Source organism: Amblyraja radiata, chromosome 17, assembly GCF_010909765.2.
Source record: "Amblyraja radiata isolate CabotCenter1 chromosome 17, sAmbRad1.1.pri, whole genome shotgun sequence".
NCBI lineage: Eukaryota > Metazoa > Chordata > Chondrichthyes > Rajiformes > Rajidae > Amblyraja > Amblyraja radiata.
The window spans coordinates 36847231-36866801 of NC_045972.1; the positions used below are offsets into that span (position 1 = coordinate 36847231).

Here is a 19571-nt window from a genome sequence, read left to right on the forward strand (position 1 = left end):
TTGCGACTCTGTTTCATTCCAACAAAGCGGCGATGTGCATAGATAGTCTGGTCTCACGCAAGTCTTGGCGCAGAGGTCCTGGTGCTAGGAGGCAGGGTGAAGGTTGTACCGCGGGGACTTGCAGGGTCCACAACACATCAAACAAACGGTTAGGATTAAAATGCAAAGTCTTTAATCTCGGTCAGAATATCCCATTATCTCCATGGCTCCCTGTGTTGTGTTTAAGAGCTTTAGTTGTATCGATCGCTTTGTTGGGAAAATGGGCTGTGCGGAGAACATTTGACCTTTCTTGAGTAATCGTGGAGAATGTTTTTCCATCCAATAAAACTCTTGAGAGACCGATCCTTATTTTTCACTTAATTTTAATAGCCACAGTGTAGTTTGAGGCTAGAAATGAATTGATGTTTGTCCTGTATATAAATATACAGAGAACCCTGTTTGTATTGCCAATGGAATGGAATGGAATGGCCAACTTGTTCTCTGTTGATTAAATTGTGAACCAGCATGTGTGGGTCGAATTTGCTTTTGAAGCATTGGGATAGGCTGGGAGCAACTCTACATTCATTAGTTGAACAAACTTGTATTGGTCTAGTGCTGTTCTTAAATTTAAAACCTCCTTTACAATCAACAAGGTCATTTTATTGCAGAGTATTTATTCTTAATACGTCTGAAGGGGGGTCCCGACCCGAAATGTCACCCATTCAATTTTCTCCAGAGCTGCTGCCTGACCCATTGACCCATTGACTTAATTCAGCACTTTGTGTCTATCTTCAATATATGCCAGCATCTGCAGTTCCTTTTGTACAGTTTCACTAAGGCACTGTCTTTTGAGATGAGGTTACCCAGAGAGGGTTTTTCACCCAGAGAGTTGTGAATTTATGGAATTCCTGCCACAGAGGGCAGTGGAGGCCAAGTCACTGGATGGATTTAAGAGAGAGTTAGATACTTTAGGGGCTAGTGGAGTCAAGGGATATGGGGAGAAGTAGGCACGGGTTATTGATAAGGGACGGTCAGCCATGATCACAATGAATGGCGGAGCTGGCTCGAAGGGCCGAATGGCCTCCTCCTGCAGCTATTTTCTATGTTTCTATGTTAGGAAAAGTCGAATAAAAAAAATTTTTTACTTCAGATTAATTGATTGATGACCTTTCCTAGCTGGGTGGGGTTGGTGTGTGTGTGTGTGTGGAGGGGGGGGGGTGATGGAACCCAGCACAGAGCCAAATTATGAAGAGTGTTCAGTCCAAAGTGGAGAGCACTCCCTTGTGTTCGGTAGCTGAATCTGCTGCATGCCAATCTCGGTTTAACTTTTAATGTGGCCCAAGTGTTTGAGCTATAAACACATGCCCACAAATGACAAAAAGGAAGGATGATTTTCCGTGCCCCATCCAGACGCTGTGCTAGGGCTGGCACAGTGGTGCAGCTGGTAACCCTGGCCCATAAAAGGAGCAACAAAGTCACCCACTCCAAGTTTATAGGCATTCTCACCCCTTAACTTGCAGATCCACGGCTTAGCAATCCTTGCCTCCATATTAATAAATCAAAATCCAGTTGGAAAGGTCACACAATGTTTTAAAACAATTCAGCTGGTGTAGAGGGCAGCACGGTGGCACAGCGGTAGAGTTGTTACCTCACAGCGCCAGAGACCAGGGTTTGATCCTGACCTCGGCTGCTGCCTGGGTGGGGGGTTGTACGTTCTCCCTGTGACCGCATGGGTTTTCTCCGAGTGCTCCGGTTTCTTCCCGCATCCCAAAAGACGTGCGGGTTTGCAGGCTTATTGGCCGCTGTAAATTGCCCCTAGTGTGTAGGGAGAGGATGCGAAAGTTATAGGAGCAAAATTAGACCATTCGGCCCATCAAGTCTACTCCACCATTCAATCATGGCTGATATATCCCTCACAACTCCATTCTCCTGCCTTCTCCCTGTAACCCCTGACACCGGAACTAATCAGGAAACTGCCAATCTCAGCCATAAAAATACTCAATGACTTGGCCTCCACAGCCGTCTGTGGCAATGAATTCCACAGATACACCACGCTCTTAAAGTGGGATAACATATAACTAGGTGATTGATGGTCAGCATAGGCTCGATGGGCCGAATGGGCTTGTTTCCACAAAGGGTGGTGAGTGTATGGAACGAGCTGCCGGAGGAGGTGGAGGCGGAGACTATCGCAACGTTTAAGACACACTTGGACACGTACGTGAATAGTTTAGAGGGATGTGGGCCAAACGCCAGGCAAGTGGGACGAGTGTAGTTGGGACATGTTGAACGGTGTGGACGAGTTTGGCCGGAGGGGCTGTTTCCACACTATACGACCATGACTATATGAATGATCTTATAAAATGATTGATCCCACAGATTAACTTAACGCTTTTACTTGTATGTGAGATACAGAGGGTTGGACTTCAACTTGTCCCAAAGCTGTCCTGTAGGCACAAGGAACAGCAAATGTTGATGACTCTATAAACTAATGTGTTGAACGGCTGTATGGAATATCATTCAGACTATGGATTGTCGGAATGCTGGATGTCATACCTGACTCAGATCCATGTTTTAACCTAATCTGCCAAGCACAGACTTGAATCCGATAATCCTCCATCTGAACAAGACTGAGGAGCTCTTTGTTTAAGCCCAGGTTTAATGAGTGATAGGGAATCCACCCACCATCCCAAGAGGCAGCTAACTTCCGAGCACTTACTCCAGAAAGGGTTTAAAAGACTTCACTTAATACCTCGTCAATCTAATGTTCATATTATTAAGAAAACAAGCCTTGTTTGGAGCATGCACTTCCTCTCTGCGGAGTTTAAATCCAATTGCCAAAAGCTTAGTCTCTCTCCTTTGTTGCTATTTCACTGCTGCAAACATTTCCCATTCAGATCTTGCTGTTCCAGTGTTACTATGTAGATGCGAGCTCTGGCAGTGGGGAGTTTTTGTGAAAGAGGATTCTGAGGGCTTTCTTCCAACTTCACCACCGCTCAGTATTTTTAGATACAATGTATTCCTCAGCAGGCAATGCTGCAGGAATGTATTGGAAAGCATTGGATGGATAATTGAAGTGCTGCCCCCAGATCTCACTTGCACCATTTAATTACTATGGGGCTGAGGCGGCGTTCCGCTTTCGGCGGCGACCCGACTTCGGAGGTTCGGCCAGTGGACGACATCGTCGGGAGCTCGCAGGTCACAGGTTGGTGACCTGTTTTTCCGGAGCTCCCGCAACAACAGCTTCGTCCGCTGGACTGGAGGGTGGCAGCTTCGGCAGCTTCGACCGCCCTGGGCCGCGGAGTTTGAACCGGCCCGTTCGCGGAGCACAGTTAAGCCGCGGCACTTACTTACCATCACCCGGCGGGGTCACAACGTCGGAAGCCTGGATCGCATCAGCGCAGAGGGAGAACAAGGAGGGAAGAGACAAAGGCTTAAGACTTTTGCCTTCCATCACAGTGAGGAGGTGTCTGGTGAACTCACTGTGGTGGATGTTAAATTTGTGTTTATTGTGTGTTTTGTTATTTTATTATATGTAGGACTGCAAGGCAACAACATTTCGTTCAGACCGAAAGGTCTGAATGACAATAAAGGATACTTTGACTTTGACTATATCATTTGTTTACTCTTGAAGATTTTGATTTACCTTCCTGGAGCCAGGATTGAGATTGAAGACAAAGTGCTGGAGTAACTCAACGGGTCAGGCACCATCTCTGGAGATATTAGATATTAGATAGGGTCAATGAAGGAATCCGACCCGAAACGTCGCCTAGCCGCGTCTTCCAGAGATGCTGCCTGACCCGCTGAGTTACTCCAACACTTTGTGTTTTTTTAGACTTTAGAGATAAGGCGCAGAAAAAGGCCCTGTAGCCCACGGAGTCCACGCCGACCAGCAATCACGCCATACACTAGCACAATCCTACACACTAGGGGCAAATTATAATTTTACGGAAGCCAATTAACCTACAAACCTGTACATCTTTGTAGTATGGGAGGAAACCAGAGCTCCCAAAAAAAACCCCACGCTGTCACAGGGAGAGCGTACAAACTCCGTATAGACAGCAAGTGTGGTGTGGATTGAACCGGGTCTCTGGCGTTGTAAGGCAGCAGCTCTACCGCTGCACCACTGTGTGTTCTATGCAAGGCTCCAGTGCCTGCAGTTCCTGGTGTCTCTTGTGGTCGTAGACCCTCAAAGCGTGATCCAGAAGGAAATTGCCTGCGTGTTTGCTACGTGGTCAGCGTCAGTTCAGGCTTGTAGGCCATTTCATTGCCTCTGTTCAGGTCGGGAGAGTGAAAGAGGAATGTCCTTCAAGAAATTGCTAAGTGAGCAATACTCTTCATGAAGAGAGCGAGGTGTAGACATCGAACACGCTCCTGAACAGATTCACCAGGCTCACGTCTGAGATCAGAGAGCTGTCCTATCGTGAATGGTTAAAGAAACTGTATCTACACTCTTTGCAATTTGGAAAATGAGGGGTATTCTTTTGAAAAGACATAAGATCCCAAAAGGGCATATGCGGTGGATATTGGTTGGAAAGCCTCTGAAAGATTGGAGAATCTCTGGAATCATCCACTCCATTGGGTTAGAGTTATGGAGTCATAGTTAAACAACATGGAAACAGGCCCTTCGGCTCAACTTTCCCACACCGACCAATTTGTCCCATCTACACTTGTCCCACCTGCCCGTGTTTGGCCCATATTCCTCTAAACCTTTCCTATCCATGTACCTGTCCAAATGTATAGTGGCTAGTTATGGATTATGGAGTATGCAATTATACATGGGTTGAGGGTTATGGAGACTAGATCACAGGACATGTGCCTGCGTAGTCAGAGGAGGTGGATACATTTTTGAAAGGTGGGGAATAAAGGGCTGTGGAGAACAGGTAGGTACAGAAGAGAAGGTGAGACCTAGGACAGATCAGCCATGATCGTATTGAATGGCAGGGCAGGCTTGAGCAGACTTGTCGCTGATTCCTACTGCTTCCCTACTACTTCTCCTACTCGGTAGTAAGGAAGGCAAATACAATGCTAGCATTTATTTTGAGAGAACTAGAATATAAAAACAGGGATGTATAAAGCTGAGGCTTTATAAGGCACTGGTCAGACCGCATTTGGAGCATTATGAACGGCTTTGGGCACCATATCTGAGGAAGGGTGTGCTGGTCTTGAAGAGGGTCCACGGGAGGTTTTTGCGAATGATCCCAGGAATGAATGGGTTAACATATGATGAGCGTTTGACAGCACTGGGCCTGTACTCGCTGGAGTTTAGAGGGGTAAGGGGGGAACCTCGAGGAAGCCTGGATAGAGTGAATGTGGAGAGGATGTTTCCACTAGTGGGAGGGTCTAGGACCAGAGGACATAGCTTCAGAATTTAAAAAAAAGTACATTTAGAAAGGAGATGATGAGGAATTTATTTAGTCAGCGGGTGGTGAATCTGTGGAATTCGTTGCCATGGACACCTGGGGCTGATGAATATTTTTAAGGCGGAGATTGACAGGTTCTTGATTAGTAAGGGTATCAGGGGTTATGAGGAGAAGGCAGGAGAATTGTGTTGAGAGGGAAAGATAGATCAGCCATGATTGAATGGTGGAGTAGACTTGATGGGCCGAATGGCCTAATTCTGTTCCTATAACTTAGGAACATGGCTCCAGCTGAGGCAGCACTGGACAGGAAAGCCAAGGAGGTGCAGGGGGTGGCTAATTCCCCCACAGAGGTGTTTTCTGAGCCTGCAGTGGGGGATTGTTTTGAAAGCTGGTGAGCCAGTGTAATCTGACCCTTGCCTTGTGCCCAGGGGAGAAGGCAAGCAGAGATTGAGAGACTGTTGGCTTTGGAAGAAATGTTCCCCCCCCCCCCCCCCCCCCCCCCCGTACCTACGTGGTACACTTAGCGAGAAAGAACGGCTCTCGCTCGGAGAAGTATCTTGGGAGGGCTCCGGTTTCATGTTTAGTCGGAGAATGCTGGAGGGCCTTTCTGAACCTGTGTGTGTTTTTTTGCACCAGTCCTCAGAGACGCCATAATGATGTCTTTGCAAAGCAGCCCGGGCAATGGAGAGCGACTGTGGGAAATCTGATCTCCTAGACCACCACCGATATCACATTAATCATGGAGAATTTAGCCCCGACTGCAGCGGGTGTGCAAGAAATCAATAACGATCCTGTCATTACAGCAGAAAATAACTGTACAATATCTAAATATTTAATATATGTTTAATAATTAATCTGCAGCGGAGTCACTGGTTTCAGTTCTCCCATAAAATACTATCGAAGTGAAAGCTCAGATCTTTTTCCTCTCCATTTTGCAGTTCAAACGAAAGCAATCAATTGCCATCAAAAGACCAGAGGACACATTTGTTCTGCTTTTTTAATGTGCTGCGTTGAACTTTCAATGACTGGAAATGGAACATGGGACTAAGAAGTCAGCAATTTACCTCGAGCCTTTTTCATAATTTGGCCCATCTAGTCTGCTCTGCCATTCAATCAAGACTGATCTATCTTTCCCTCTCAACCACATTTTCCCACCTTCTCCCCATAAGACCCAACACCCTTACTAATCAAGATTCTGTCAATTTCCGCCTTTAAAATATCAGTTGAAGTGGCCTCCGCAGCCGTCTGTGGCAATGAATTCCACAGATTCACCACCCTCTGACTACAGAAATTCTGCCTCATCTCCTTCCTGAAGGTACATCCTTTTATTCTGAGGCTCTGGCCTCCAGTGGAAACATCCTCTCCACGTCCCCTCTACACATGCAGTACAGCAGACTGTTGGTTCTGTAAAGCCTCACTCTCTGACTAATGAAATTCCTCCTCATCTCCTTTCTAAAGGTGATGTTTAATGAGATATTGGGCAATCTGTGCCGCCTTCATGTACCCATCTCTTGGTCAAATCCCACCATACCTGATCAGTTTTCCATTGTGGAAGTATTTCCAAACTTCTATCATCTTTTAAGAATAAAAGCATTTCCAAACGCTGCTTCTGCATTGCCTCGTTCTACGTTTTAGACCAAGTTCCCTGGTTCTCAATTCCTCAACCAGCAGTTTCTTTTCATATCCTGAAAATGTCAAACAAATTACCCCTTTCTTAATTCCTCCAAATACAGGCCCACTCCCTTCCTCTCCTCCCACTTTCCTCCATCTAGCTTCGCAACTCGTAACAAAACCTTTCTCACACCTACTGCTTTTATCTCTGGGCTTTGTTCCAGCCATCTGCCTATTAAAATAATTTCCTGCGTCTCGACATATTATCATCCACGCATTGTCCTGCCTCTCTCATCTTCCAACTTTCTTTTCTCCCTTTCTCCCCTCCCCCCCCCCCCCCCAGAACATTGGTCTGTTGAAGGATCTCAACCTTGTTCTCCAGAGATGCTGCCTGACCCGCTGAGTTACTCCAGCACTTTGTGTCTTTTTGTGTATTGACCAGCAACTGCAGTTGTTTGCTTCTGCTACTTACACAATGGTCATCCCTAACTCAGTCACAGCGAACAATTGACCATAACTACACCATTCTCCCCCTTTTGGTCCATCCTAACGTGGGTTTCCTGTGCATACATTCGAGCATCAAACACGTTCCACCCCATTAGCTTGGATTTTCATTGCATTTTGGTTATTGGGTGCATGCCATTGACTAACCAGAGAGATAACTGGTTAAGTTACGACAGGAGTTTATACAAAGTACGCTGTCGAAACAAGGAACTGCAGATGCTGGTTAATACACAAAAAGACACAAAGTGCCGGAGTAACTTAGCAGGTCAGGCAGTATCTCTGAAGAACTTGGATACGTGAAATTTCGGGTCAAGACCCTTCTACCATACCATACCATACCATACCATACCATACCATGCCATATCATACAATACAATACCATACCATACAATAGAACTTTATTTATCCCAGGAGGAAAATTGGTTTGCCAACATAAAACATAATACCTGAAACACAAAATCAAAGTGACGTGTGGAAAGTCCAGGTTTGGGGATGTGCAAAGATTGGGCCTGTCAAATAATTCAAGATAGTATAATTGTAACACTTAACTCCTTGCTTGTGCAGCTAATTCTGTGTGTGTGTGTGCGTGTGTATGTGTGTGTGTGTGTGTGTGTGTGTGTGTGTGTGTGGTGTGTGTGTATGTGGTGTGTGTGTGGTGTGTGCGTATGTGGTGTGTGTGTGTGTGTGCGTGTGTATGTATGTGTGCGTGTGTATGTGTGTGTGTGTGTGTGCGTGTGCGTGTGCATGTGTGTGTGTGTGTGTGTATGTGTGTGTGTGTATGTGTGTGTGTGTCTGTGTGTGTGCGCGTATGTGTGCATGTGTGTGCGTGTGTATGTGTGTGTGTGTATGTTTGTGCGTGTGTATGTGTGCACGTGTGTGTGCATGTGTGTGCATCTGAATGTGTGTGTGTGTGTGTGTGTGTGTGTGTATGTGTGTGTGTATGTGTGTGCGTGTGTATGTGTGTGCGTGTGTGTGCACGTGTGTGTGTGTGTGTGTATGTGTGTGTGTGTACGTGTGTATGTGTGTGCGTGTGTGTGTGTGTGTGTATGCGTGCGTCTGTGTACGTGTGTATGTGTGTGCGTGTGTGTGTGTGTGTGTATGCGTGCGTCTGTGTGTGTGTGTGTGTGTGCGCATCTGTGTGTGTGCGTGTGTATGTGTGTGCATGTGTGTGTGTGCATGTGTGTGTGTGTATGTGTGTGCGTGTGTGTGTGTGTGTGTGTGTGTATGTGTGTGTGTGTATGTGTGTGCGTGTGTGTGCATGTGTGTGAATCTGTGTGTGTGTGTGCGTCTACGTGTGTGTGTGTGTGTGTGTGCGTGCGTCTGTGTGTGTGTGCGTGTGTGTGCATGTGTATGCATGTGTGCGCGTGTGTGTGCGTGTGTGCATCTGTGTGTGTGTGCGTCTACGTGTGTGTGTACGTGCGTCCATGTGTGCATGCGTCTGTGTATACTGTCTGTCATTGGGTCTATTGCTTGTTATCTGGCTCCACAATATTCTTTACAATAGGCAGGATGGTCAGCAAAGGAAGTCACCAGGCGTTGCTTAGCAACGAGGCAGTGCTAGGCCTCAGCAGCAGGGTTCATTTCCTGAATTAGATTATTATAAATTATGCTGGGACATGTGGACTTTAAAAAAAAATGAACAGAAACTGGACTGCCTACATAAACACTGTTTCTCCCAGAACAAAATAATCTGGAAATCTGGAGGCAAGTACCTCCTCCGAATGCCCCAAGGCCTTTCCACCATCTACAAGGCACCATCAGGAAAGTGGCAGCATCATCGCTACTTGTCTGGATGAGTGTGGTGCCCACAGCACTAGAGGATCAGTATTCTTCAGAACAAAGTAGCCTTCTTGATGAGCCTGGCTGGGGAGGAATGGGTGAGAGCTCAGTCTGAAGAAGGGTTTCGACTTGAAACGTCACCCATTCCTTCACTCCAGAGATGCTACCTGTCCCGCTGAGTTACTCCAGCCTTTTTTGTCCATCTTCAGTGTAAACCAACATCTGCAGTTCCTTCCTACTTTCTTGATGAGCCTTCTGTCCACCACCCCAAGCGTTCAGTCCCTTGAAGCGGCGTCCGATTGCAGATTATTCAATGGTCGCCAATGAGGTAGATGGGAGAGTAATGGGCCAAATGCTGGAAAATGGCATCAATGTAGGTGTGCATCTTGGAAGGCATGGACAAGTCGGGCCGAAGGGTCTGAGTCTGTGCTGCACGACTCTATGGATGGACATGGTGTCTGCAAGTTGTGCCCCAGTGACACCACTGAAGGAATACACAGGCCCGGGCACTCGTACACGCACACACAAAATGCTGGAGTAACACAGGGGTCAAACAGTATCTCTGGAGACAAGCAATAGGTGACGTTTTGGGTCGAGACCCTTCATCAGACTGAGAGGGGGAAAAAATCTTGGGAAATATATATATCTATCTCATATTTCCCAAGATTTTTTTCCCTATACATATATATAGATGTAACAAATATATGTGTGTGTGTGTGTTTAAGAAGGAACTGCAGATGCTGGGAAATCGAAGGTAGACAAAAATGCTGGAGAAACTCAGCGGCTCTATGGAGCGAAGGAAATACGCAAAGTTTCGGGTCGAAACCCTGCTTCAGACTCCTGAAGTGTGTGTATGCCTGTGTGTATGTGTGTGTATGCCTGTGTGTATTTGTATGTGTGTGTGGCTCGTCACCAAGGGCTGATCGCCTAGAGTCTGTTTTACACTCTCAGCACCCTTGGGAAATCTCCAAGGTTAAGGCTACTGTCAGTCAGCTGGAGCAGAGGAGCACAAGGGTCGGACATAGAAACTCTGAGCGCAGATTATATCAAGGCTCCAGAGTATAGACCTCATCAGGAGTTGGTTCTGGCTGGATGCCCACCTGATGTTGCTGTTAGGGACTGCTTACTTTGACCAGTTCTGATGGGTGTCAGCTGCATCAACGCTGAGTTTAAGGGATGTGAGATTTTCCTGCAGTGTTGCAGGAGTGAACTAGAAGTCCCTGCATTCACTGTCCATCTTTACTGGATTCTCGCAGCTCCTATGTACGTGATAACCACTGCTACATTGATAATCTGTAACATTTCTGTTTAATGTACAGGCCAACGAGTGGCAGGAGAGTACGTGAGCACAAGGAACTGCAGGTGCTGGTTTACAAAGAAAGACACAAAGTATTGGAGTAACTCAGCAGGTCTGGCAGCATCTCTGGTGAACATGGATAGGTGACATTTTGGGTTGGGATCCTTCATCTCTGGAGAGATCAGAACAACTTCTTCAGACTGAAGGATTGTTAGCTCTTCAAACTGTCAGTCTGAAGAAAGATTCCAACCCAAAACATCACCCATTCTTTTTCTCCAAAGATGCTGACAGACCCGCTGAATTATTCCAGCACTTTGTGTCGATCTTTAGTGTAAACCAGCATTAGCAGTTACTTCCCACACAGGTAATAGATTGATCCAAGCAGTGATGGGAATGGGATTTAGGAGTACTCTAAATTCCATGGGGCTGAGGTTGAGAAGGAAGGGGGGAGATGTTTTAATGTGCGGCCATACCCATGTAAGAGTACAAGAATGTATAACTTGTTTATTGTGTATTTGTAATAATGTTTATTGTGCATTATATGTCATAGCTGCTTTCTTGCATTTCTCTCTCTCTCAGACGGATGAAACCAAAGATCATAGAGTGGAATAGATGACATTTCGGGTCGAGACCCTTCTTCAGACTGACAGTCAAGGGAAAGGGAAACGGGAGATATAGGCATATCTTCCATTCATTTGTCATTAGTACCACATATATCTCTTGTTCCTCTTTCCCCTGACTCAGTCTGAAGAAGGATCTCAACCCGAAATGTCATTTTTTACACAGAAAGTGGTGAATCTCTGGAATTCTCTGCCACAGAAGGTAGTTGAGGCCAGTTCATTGGCTATATTTAAGAGGAAGTTAGATGTGGTCCTTGTGGCTAAAGGGATCAGGGGGTATGGAGAGAAGGCAGGTACAGGATACTGAATTGGATGATCAGCCATGATCATATTGAATGGCGGTGCAGGCTCGAAGGGCCGAATGGCCTACTCCTGCACCTATTTTCTATATTTCTATGTTTCTATGTCATCTATTCCACTCTACGATCGATACTTTTGTCCGACTGTCCGCTCGTTCGCTGGCCCTTGGATTAAGTAGCGCAGGGTAAAGCCGTGAATTCATGCCATTCCCCTCCCATTCCCAATCTGTCCTTTCTGTCCTGGGCCTCCTCCATTGTCAGAGTGAGACCCAGCACAAATTGGAGGAGCAGCACCTCATATTTCGCTTGGGTAGCTTGCACCCCAGCGGTATGAACATTGACTTCTCTAACTTCAAATAGCCCTTGCTTTCCCTCTCTCTCCATCCCCTCCCCTTCCCAGTTCCCCCACCAGTCTTACTGTCTCCGACTGCATTCTATAAATAAAGTGGATAAATGCATTCTATAAATAAAGTGGATCCCTGAAAACTAATCGTTTTCGTCTGAGTTGAATAAAGTGAGAAACGGCTCGAATCTTTCTGCAGTGCTCATTAAACCCGAGCTGGAAATCGAAAACTAGGGGAACGCCGTACCCCTGCGTACACCCCCACCCCACCCCCCCCCCCCCACCCCCCCCCCCCCCCCACACACACATTTCCACCACTGGATCCAAGGGAGGAGAATATTGCCAAGGAATATTGCTTTGCAATTTAGGATGCAAGAATATATATATTAACCAATGATTAATTTTATATAATCAAACTATCTGCTGATTTGATTTTGGAAATGTGCACAATTATTAACAAACTGGATAGTGACCGTGTGTGCCTCTGGTTCTAGATATCTGGAGTCTGGGAGTGATCCTGTACATGTTGGTGTGTGGATGCCCCCCTTTCCACGAGGTGAACGACAGCGAGACCCTCACCATGATCATGGACTGCCGCTACACGGTCCCCCAGCACATCTCTGCTGACTGCAGGCAGTAAGTACCGCACTCTCTACACCCGCTGGTCTCTCACATAATCCGACGTCACCAGTTTAATCACAGCGGCACCCAAACATGGGTTATGATCACTGAGCCTGGAGATTGGGCTGCACTCCTGATCTCTGCCCTTTTATTTCAAAGATGATTGTTCACAGGGCAGGTTTATTTTAAAACTTACATTACTGCTTGCTCCCTCAAGTCAAGTGTTACGCCTGCAAGATACATTGTGCAAAGGTCTGGCCTCGATGGTACAACGGAGGCTCATGGGCAGGAAGGAACTGCAGATGCTGGTTTACACTGAAGATCGGCACAAAATGCTGGAGTAACTCAGCGAGTCAGGCAGCATGTCTGGATAAATCAGCGATTCAGGCAGCATCTCTGACGTTTCAGGGACCTTTGCTTGTTGTCCTCATGGTTATGAACATTGAATTCTCCAATTTTGCATGACTTCTAACAACCTCCCCCCACCACCCCCCCCCCATCACCATATATCACACACACATCCTTCCCCACTACATTCCTTCCTCTGGCTTCACAAATTGCAATTCTTCAATCCTTGTGTCTCACACCTTCTGTTTAGTTTAGATGAGGGATACAGTGCAGAAACAGGCCCTTCAGCCCATCGTATCCGTGTCGACCAGTGATCCCAGTACACTAGCACTATCCCATACACTGGGGACAATTTGTACTGAAGCCAAATTAACCTACAAACCTGGATGTCTTTGGAGTGTGGGAGGAAATCGGAGGACCCGGTCACGGGGAGGACATACACACTCTGTACAGATACCACCCATGGTCAGGATTGAACCCGGGTCTATGGCGCAGTAATGCAGCAACTCTACCGCTGAGCCACCTTGCCATTCCTGTGTTAATCTCTGGTTTTGTTCCACCATCTGCCTATCTCGCCTGTGTTCACCTATTACCTGCCACGCTTTGTCCTGCATCTCCTCTCTCCCAGCTTTCTTCACCCCCCCCCCCCCTCCTCCCATCCACCACAATCAGTCCGAAGAAGGATCCCGACCCTAGACATTACCTGTCCATGTTCTCCAGAGATGCTGCCTGACCTGCTGAGTTACTTCTGCGTCCTTTAGTGTAAACCAGCATCTGCAGTTCCTTGCTTCTACATGCAAGTGGTTATATTGTTGATGCTGCATTGTATACGTAGCTGGAGCAAGCTGCCTCATACAGTGTGGGCTCCAGGCCAGTGGGTACATGGCACATATATCTGTACACCACACTCCTGTTTAGTTTAGAGATACAGCGTGGAAAGAGGCCCTTCAGCCCATCTAATGCGTGCCAACCAGCGATCCCCGCACATTCACAATGTCCTACAAACTCTAGGGACAATTTTCAATTTCACCAAAGCCATTTAACCTACAAACCTATACTTTTTTAGAGTTTGGGAGGCAACCGGAGAAAACGCACATGGACACGGGGAGAATGTACAAACTCTGTACAGGCAGCAGCCCTGGTCAGGATCGAACCCAGGTCCCTGGCGCTGTAAGGCAGCAACTCTACCGATGCACCACTGTGCCTCCGACATCCGTACATGCATGACTGAGTTGAAGCCCTGGTGCGATAATAGAAACCAGCTGTTGGGTTCAATTGAATGATAAGGCTTAATGATAATGGTGGATGGGGATGGCGGAGATGGCGGGAGGAAGGGAGCAAGGTCATTAAGCTGCGTTTAGTGCAAATAGTGCCAATTATGTCCAGCTGGCCACTTTTTCAAAAGAGGATTACATGGATTGCTGCCAATCCATCGTGGTGCACTCAACTGGTAGCCGGCAGAGGCAGCATCGCAAGGAATATTGCCACTTTACTGGGTGCATCTGAAGTTGCTAATTACAACAGGTTGGTGGAAGTGAGCTAATATTACTATCGTTGAGAGTCATGTGTAGACCGAGTGAACCTAAAAGTAGAAACAGATAAAGTGCGGTGGCCCGTTGTTTGACTGAGCTGATTATGGACACGCGATAACATACCGGAGGGGCCGTAGGCGCAGATTGGCAGCCACGCTTCTGTCAGTCTGCCCCAGGGCAGCTGTGGCTACAGAAGTAGCTTACCACCACCGAGTGTGACTGAGGAGTGAATGAATTATGCAATGTAAAGCGCCTTGAGTATTAGAAAGGCGCTATATAAATCCCATCCATTATTATTATTATTATACCTGGCTGCAATTCTAGCTGTTGGCTTTAGTTTAGTTGAGAGATACAGCGTGAAACCAGGCCCTTCGGCCCACCGAGTCTGCGCTGACCAGCGATCCCCGCCCGCTAACACTACCCTACACACACTAGGGACAATTTGCAATGATACCAAGTCAATTAACCTATAAACCTATACGTCTTTGGAGTGCGGGAGGAAACCGGAGCACCTGGAGAAAACAACGGAAAGAACGTGCAAACTCCGCACAGACAGCATCTGAGGTCAGGGATGTAACCTGGGTCCCTGGCACTGAGGCAGCCGCTCTACCAACTGCGCCACAGTGCCGCCTCCGTTACTGCGTTACTTTTGTTTTTAAAAAGTGAATGAGAAGTATGTTGAGATATTAATCGAATAACATCTGATTAGTCTGAAGTCCAGCGACACCAAAGTCCCAAGTGTGCCAGATTAATGGAGTTTGACTGCGTCTTGTGGCAGTGATCCAGCTCCTCCTGCATTAAATAAATAAGGCCGAGGATCAAACGTCGACTCGCCCGCGATGCACCGTGCCTGAGCTGAAGCACTTTGCAGCGGCCAGGAAAGGACTCGTCGACTTGCTAGCGGGCATTTCAAATCTTTTGTGCTCAGCGTCTGCTGTGACTGCTGAGCACTGTGCACCGACCGCCAGGCCCCGCTGTCCGACTCGATAATCTGCATCAATGAGCAGAAAAACCCAACCTGGCATTCTGCTTGCAAAAGGCCACAGTCCTGCAGTGTGTTTAGTTTAGAGATACAGCGTGGAAACAGACCCTTCAGCCCACAGAGTCTGCGCAGACCAGCGCCCCCCGCACGCTAACAATATCCTACACACACTAGGGACAATTTACAATTTTGCTAAGCCAATTAGCCTACGTCTTTAGAGAGTGGGAGGAAACTGGAGCACCCGGAGAAAACCCACGCAGGTCACGGGGAGAATGTACAAACACCGTACAGACAGCACCCGTAGTCAGGATCGAACCCGGGTCTCTGGCTGTAAGGCAGCAACTGTACTGCTGCGCCACTGTGTACTTTGAGCTGCCATAGGGTAGGTTGGGCTATGACTGGAGTGAGAGTAAGATGATTACTCTGATCAATCAAGAACCTGAGGACATAGGTTTAAGGTGAGGGGGGGACACTCTAGACTTCACTCTTGACCATGAAGTTAGTATTTTAAACGTCTCACTCAGCCAGTGTTGGACCCACAGCTAACGATGCTTCCCTCACCTGTTGATGTTTATCCTACCAATACCTGCAACAGTGGGAGCTGTCTTCCTGTTCCTACAGGTGGCATGGAGTTTGTATGTTCTCCCCGTGACCGGGTGGGTTTCCCCGGAGCTCCTGTTTCCTCCCACATCCCAAAGACCTACAGGTTTGTCGGTTAACTGGCTTTGGGAAGAATTGTAAATTGTCACTAGTGTGCAGGATAGTGCTGGAGTATACGGGGATCGCTGGTCAGTGCGGACTCGGTGGGCCAAAGGGCCTGTACCCGTGCTATATTTTTAAACTAAAATAACTAAATATAACTTGCCAGCTCGCACCTCAAGCTTTATAGTGTTTAAGAAGGAACTGCAGATGCTGGAAAATCGAAGGTGCGTAAAAATGCTGGAGAAATTCAGCGGGTGCTTTATAGTGTTGCTTCACAATTGGTTTCAAATTACACTGTCTGATATTCTTGACATTGCTCCCAAGATGAGCATCTCTGAAACATCAATGAGGTGGACGTAGCTGCTTCCTCAGTACAACATCAAACCGCTCCACAAATATCCCGTTTCCTTTAGTTTTCGGATTGCATGAGCCACACAGGCAATAACCAGCATGAAACAAAGTGAAACTCTATACAACACACTATGTGAAGGGTCTCGACCCAAAAAAACATCACCCATCCCTTCCGTCTAGAGATGTTGCCTGGACCGCTGAGTTACTCCAGCATTTTGTGTCCATCTACACCATGTGATAAATCCTTATAAAGATGAACAAGGAGCACCTTTTAAAGTTAGCTGTCCAATCCTCAGTCATAGACAAACATTACTTGGTTGCAGGTAGGTGCCCACAATAATGAATGTACATCAGCAGAATGTACCACAAAAGATATCTATAATCTGATTACCATACTAAATGCTGGAGTAACTCAGCGAGACAGGCAGCATCTCTGGAGAGAAGGAGTGGGTGATGTCCTGGGTCAAAAACCTTCTTCCATAACCCATTCCTTCTCTCCAGAGATGCTGCCTGTCCCGCTGGGTTACTCCAGCATTTTGTGTTTATCTTCGGTGTAAACCAGCATCTGCAGTTCCTTCCTACACATTTATGTCCTGATTGCCCCCATTAGAGGTGCAGTGGTTTTCCTGCACAGTGTTCCTTCATTTCCATCTCCCCAAAAATAACCCTTGAACTCCAATGAAATAATGTGGGCAACCCTGATATCAACTACAAGGTCGCAGACTTTCCACTATCATCTTCCCATGGTGAAGAAGGGTGAACTCGCTATTCTAGCTGTCACAAACAGATCAACAAGACCCAATGTAGTTTAGTTTAGAGATACTGTGCAGAAACAGGGCCCTTGGCCCACCGCATCCACGCCGACCAACAATCCCCATCTACCAGCACCATCTTACACTAGGGACAATTTACAATTATACCAAGTCAATTAACATACAAACCTGTCCGTCCATGGAGTGTGGGAGTAAACCGGAGATCCGGGAGAAATCCCACAGAGGTCACGGGGGGGAAACATACAAACTCTATACAGACAGCACCCATGGTCAGGAATGAACCCGGGTCTCTGGCGCTGTAAGGCAGCGACTCTACCGCTGCACCATGGTCTGCCCTATCATTGACCAATATATAACAGCATTGGTGACCCACCTGGTAGCAAGTGAGCAGTTAATTGTAAGCTCTATAAAGATCATAAAGTTAAGAGATGCAGCAGGGAAACAGGCCCTTCGGCCCACCAAGACCACACTGACCATCAATCACCAGTTCTATGTTATCCCCACTTTTTCACCCACTCCGTACGGACAATTTTGCGGAGGCCAATCAACCTACAAACCCTCGTGTCTTTGAGACATGGGCGTTAACCCACTCGGTCACAGAAATAACATGTAAACTCCACACAGACAGCAACCGAGATCAGAATCGAACCCTGATCTCTGGCGCCATGAGGCAGCTGCTTTACCCATTGTGCCACCCTATGCTCAATTGTATTATTTGCTTTAATAATTAATTCTTTCACCCAAATGACAAATTTTATTTTACGTATTTCTGAACTGCAATTTGAAATTCAGGTGGTTAAAAGTTTGCTGCGGGTTCTTTCAGAATAAGCATGGACATAGTCCCTGCAAGATGCGTAATCACAGTATCTCTAGAGCAAGTCGAGGTGAATGGTTAAGTGGTTCAATGGTGCTTTTATTGTTGCATGTGCGAAGTGCTAACACAGTGAAATCCTTCATCCTTACAAACAGTCCAGTAGAGTATTGCCATACCTCCGATCCTCGATCAGCTACTGTACAGATATACTGTAATCTACTGAGTCCACAATGAAGAGGCGCCATGCTTTTGTGGCGCTTTAAGGTGATGGTCAAGGCAGATAATGGGGAAAAATGGATTAGTAGTTGTAATATGAATCTCCGTGCTGATTTCCCAATCCCAGCTGGGCCGTGCAGAACAGGAGGAATATCCAAAAAAGGGTCCCGACCCCAAAACGTCACCCATCTTTTTTCTCCAAGGATGCTGACTGCCCCGCTGAGTTACGCCAGCACTTTGTCCCTATCTATGGAATACCTGTTGAGTTCGGGTGATAGACTGAGCCACCTGGGCTGGGGCCATCTAGTGGATGGATGAAGGGTGTGCAAGTAATCAGCCTTCACCCTCACGGAAGGTCTACACCATGCCTCAGATGAGCGGACAAAAATATTTACTCTTGTTATTGATCAATAACTCAGTGTATAACTTCTCCTGAAATCCAAAGCGCTCCAGCAGCAACACCCTTGGACTATCCTTGTTTGGACCTTACTGGCTTTATCTTGCACTAAACATTATTCCCTTATCTTGTACCTAAACCCTGTAAATGGATCTATTGTAATCATGTATTGTCTTTCCGCTGACTGGATAGCATGCAACAAAAAGCTTTTCACTGTACCTCTGTACACGTGACAATAAACTAAACTGAACTGAAACTGCAGTGGCCATGTAAGAAATCCCAATCGAGCTCCATTCCGCACCCATTCACCTGGTGAAATCCACCGGTTGGACGTAAGCAGCAGATTGCACTCTCTGCCGGTCTGTTTGAAATTGATTTCACACCGTGTGAGACTTGGAGTTGTGACCATTTACTATCACATACTTCACATGTCACGGAGCCGGAATGCTCTTTAAACCACGGGACCAAAATAACCGAGAGAAACTCCCATCTCAGGGAAAATAAAGACCTGCTGTGTGTCTCTCAACGTGTTTGGGCTGTCATGGGGAATATGTGGCTGTGAAAGGATTGCAAGAGTTGTATATCTTGAATACAAAGGAAAGAGAACAATCTGAAGATAATTTTGTGAATGCACTAGAAACTCTGAGAATTGTATAGTTTGGGGGATTCTTTAATATTTAACATTTCAATATTTAACATTTAATAAACATTTAAAAGGCATTTGGACGTACATGGAATAGGACAGGTTTGGAGGGATATGGGCCAAATCTAGGCAGATGGGACTAGTGTAGATGGATGACATGGGCAAGTTGGGCCAAAGGGCCTGTTTCCGTGCTGTATGTCTCTCTGCCTCTATTTGAGGCTTCGGTACCTCTTGCCTGATGGGAGAGGGGAGAAGAGGGAATGACTGGGGTGAGACTGGTTCCTGATTATGCTGGTGGCCTTGACAAGGCAGTATTTCTGCCACATGCTCTGAATAGAGTGTACAAACTCATACAGACAGCACACATAGTCAGGATCCATCCCGGGTCTCTGGCTCTGAA

At 46.7% G+C, this 19571-nt stretch overlaps 1 protein-coding gene across 1 annotated transcript in view; it reads left to right on the forward strand.

Annotated features, from left to right (window-relative positions):
• The window catches only part of LOC116982756 (SNF-related serine/threonine-protein kinase-like), a 106738-nt gene that overhangs the window by 67082 nt on the left and 20085 nt on the right, over positions 1-19571 (forward strand). Inside the window, exon 3 of the mRNA XM_033036169.1 lies at positions 12287-12428. Coding sequence (XP_032892060.1) covers positions 12287-12428 — 142 coding nt within the window. The remainder of the gene's footprint in view (positions 1-12286; positions 12429-19571) is intronic.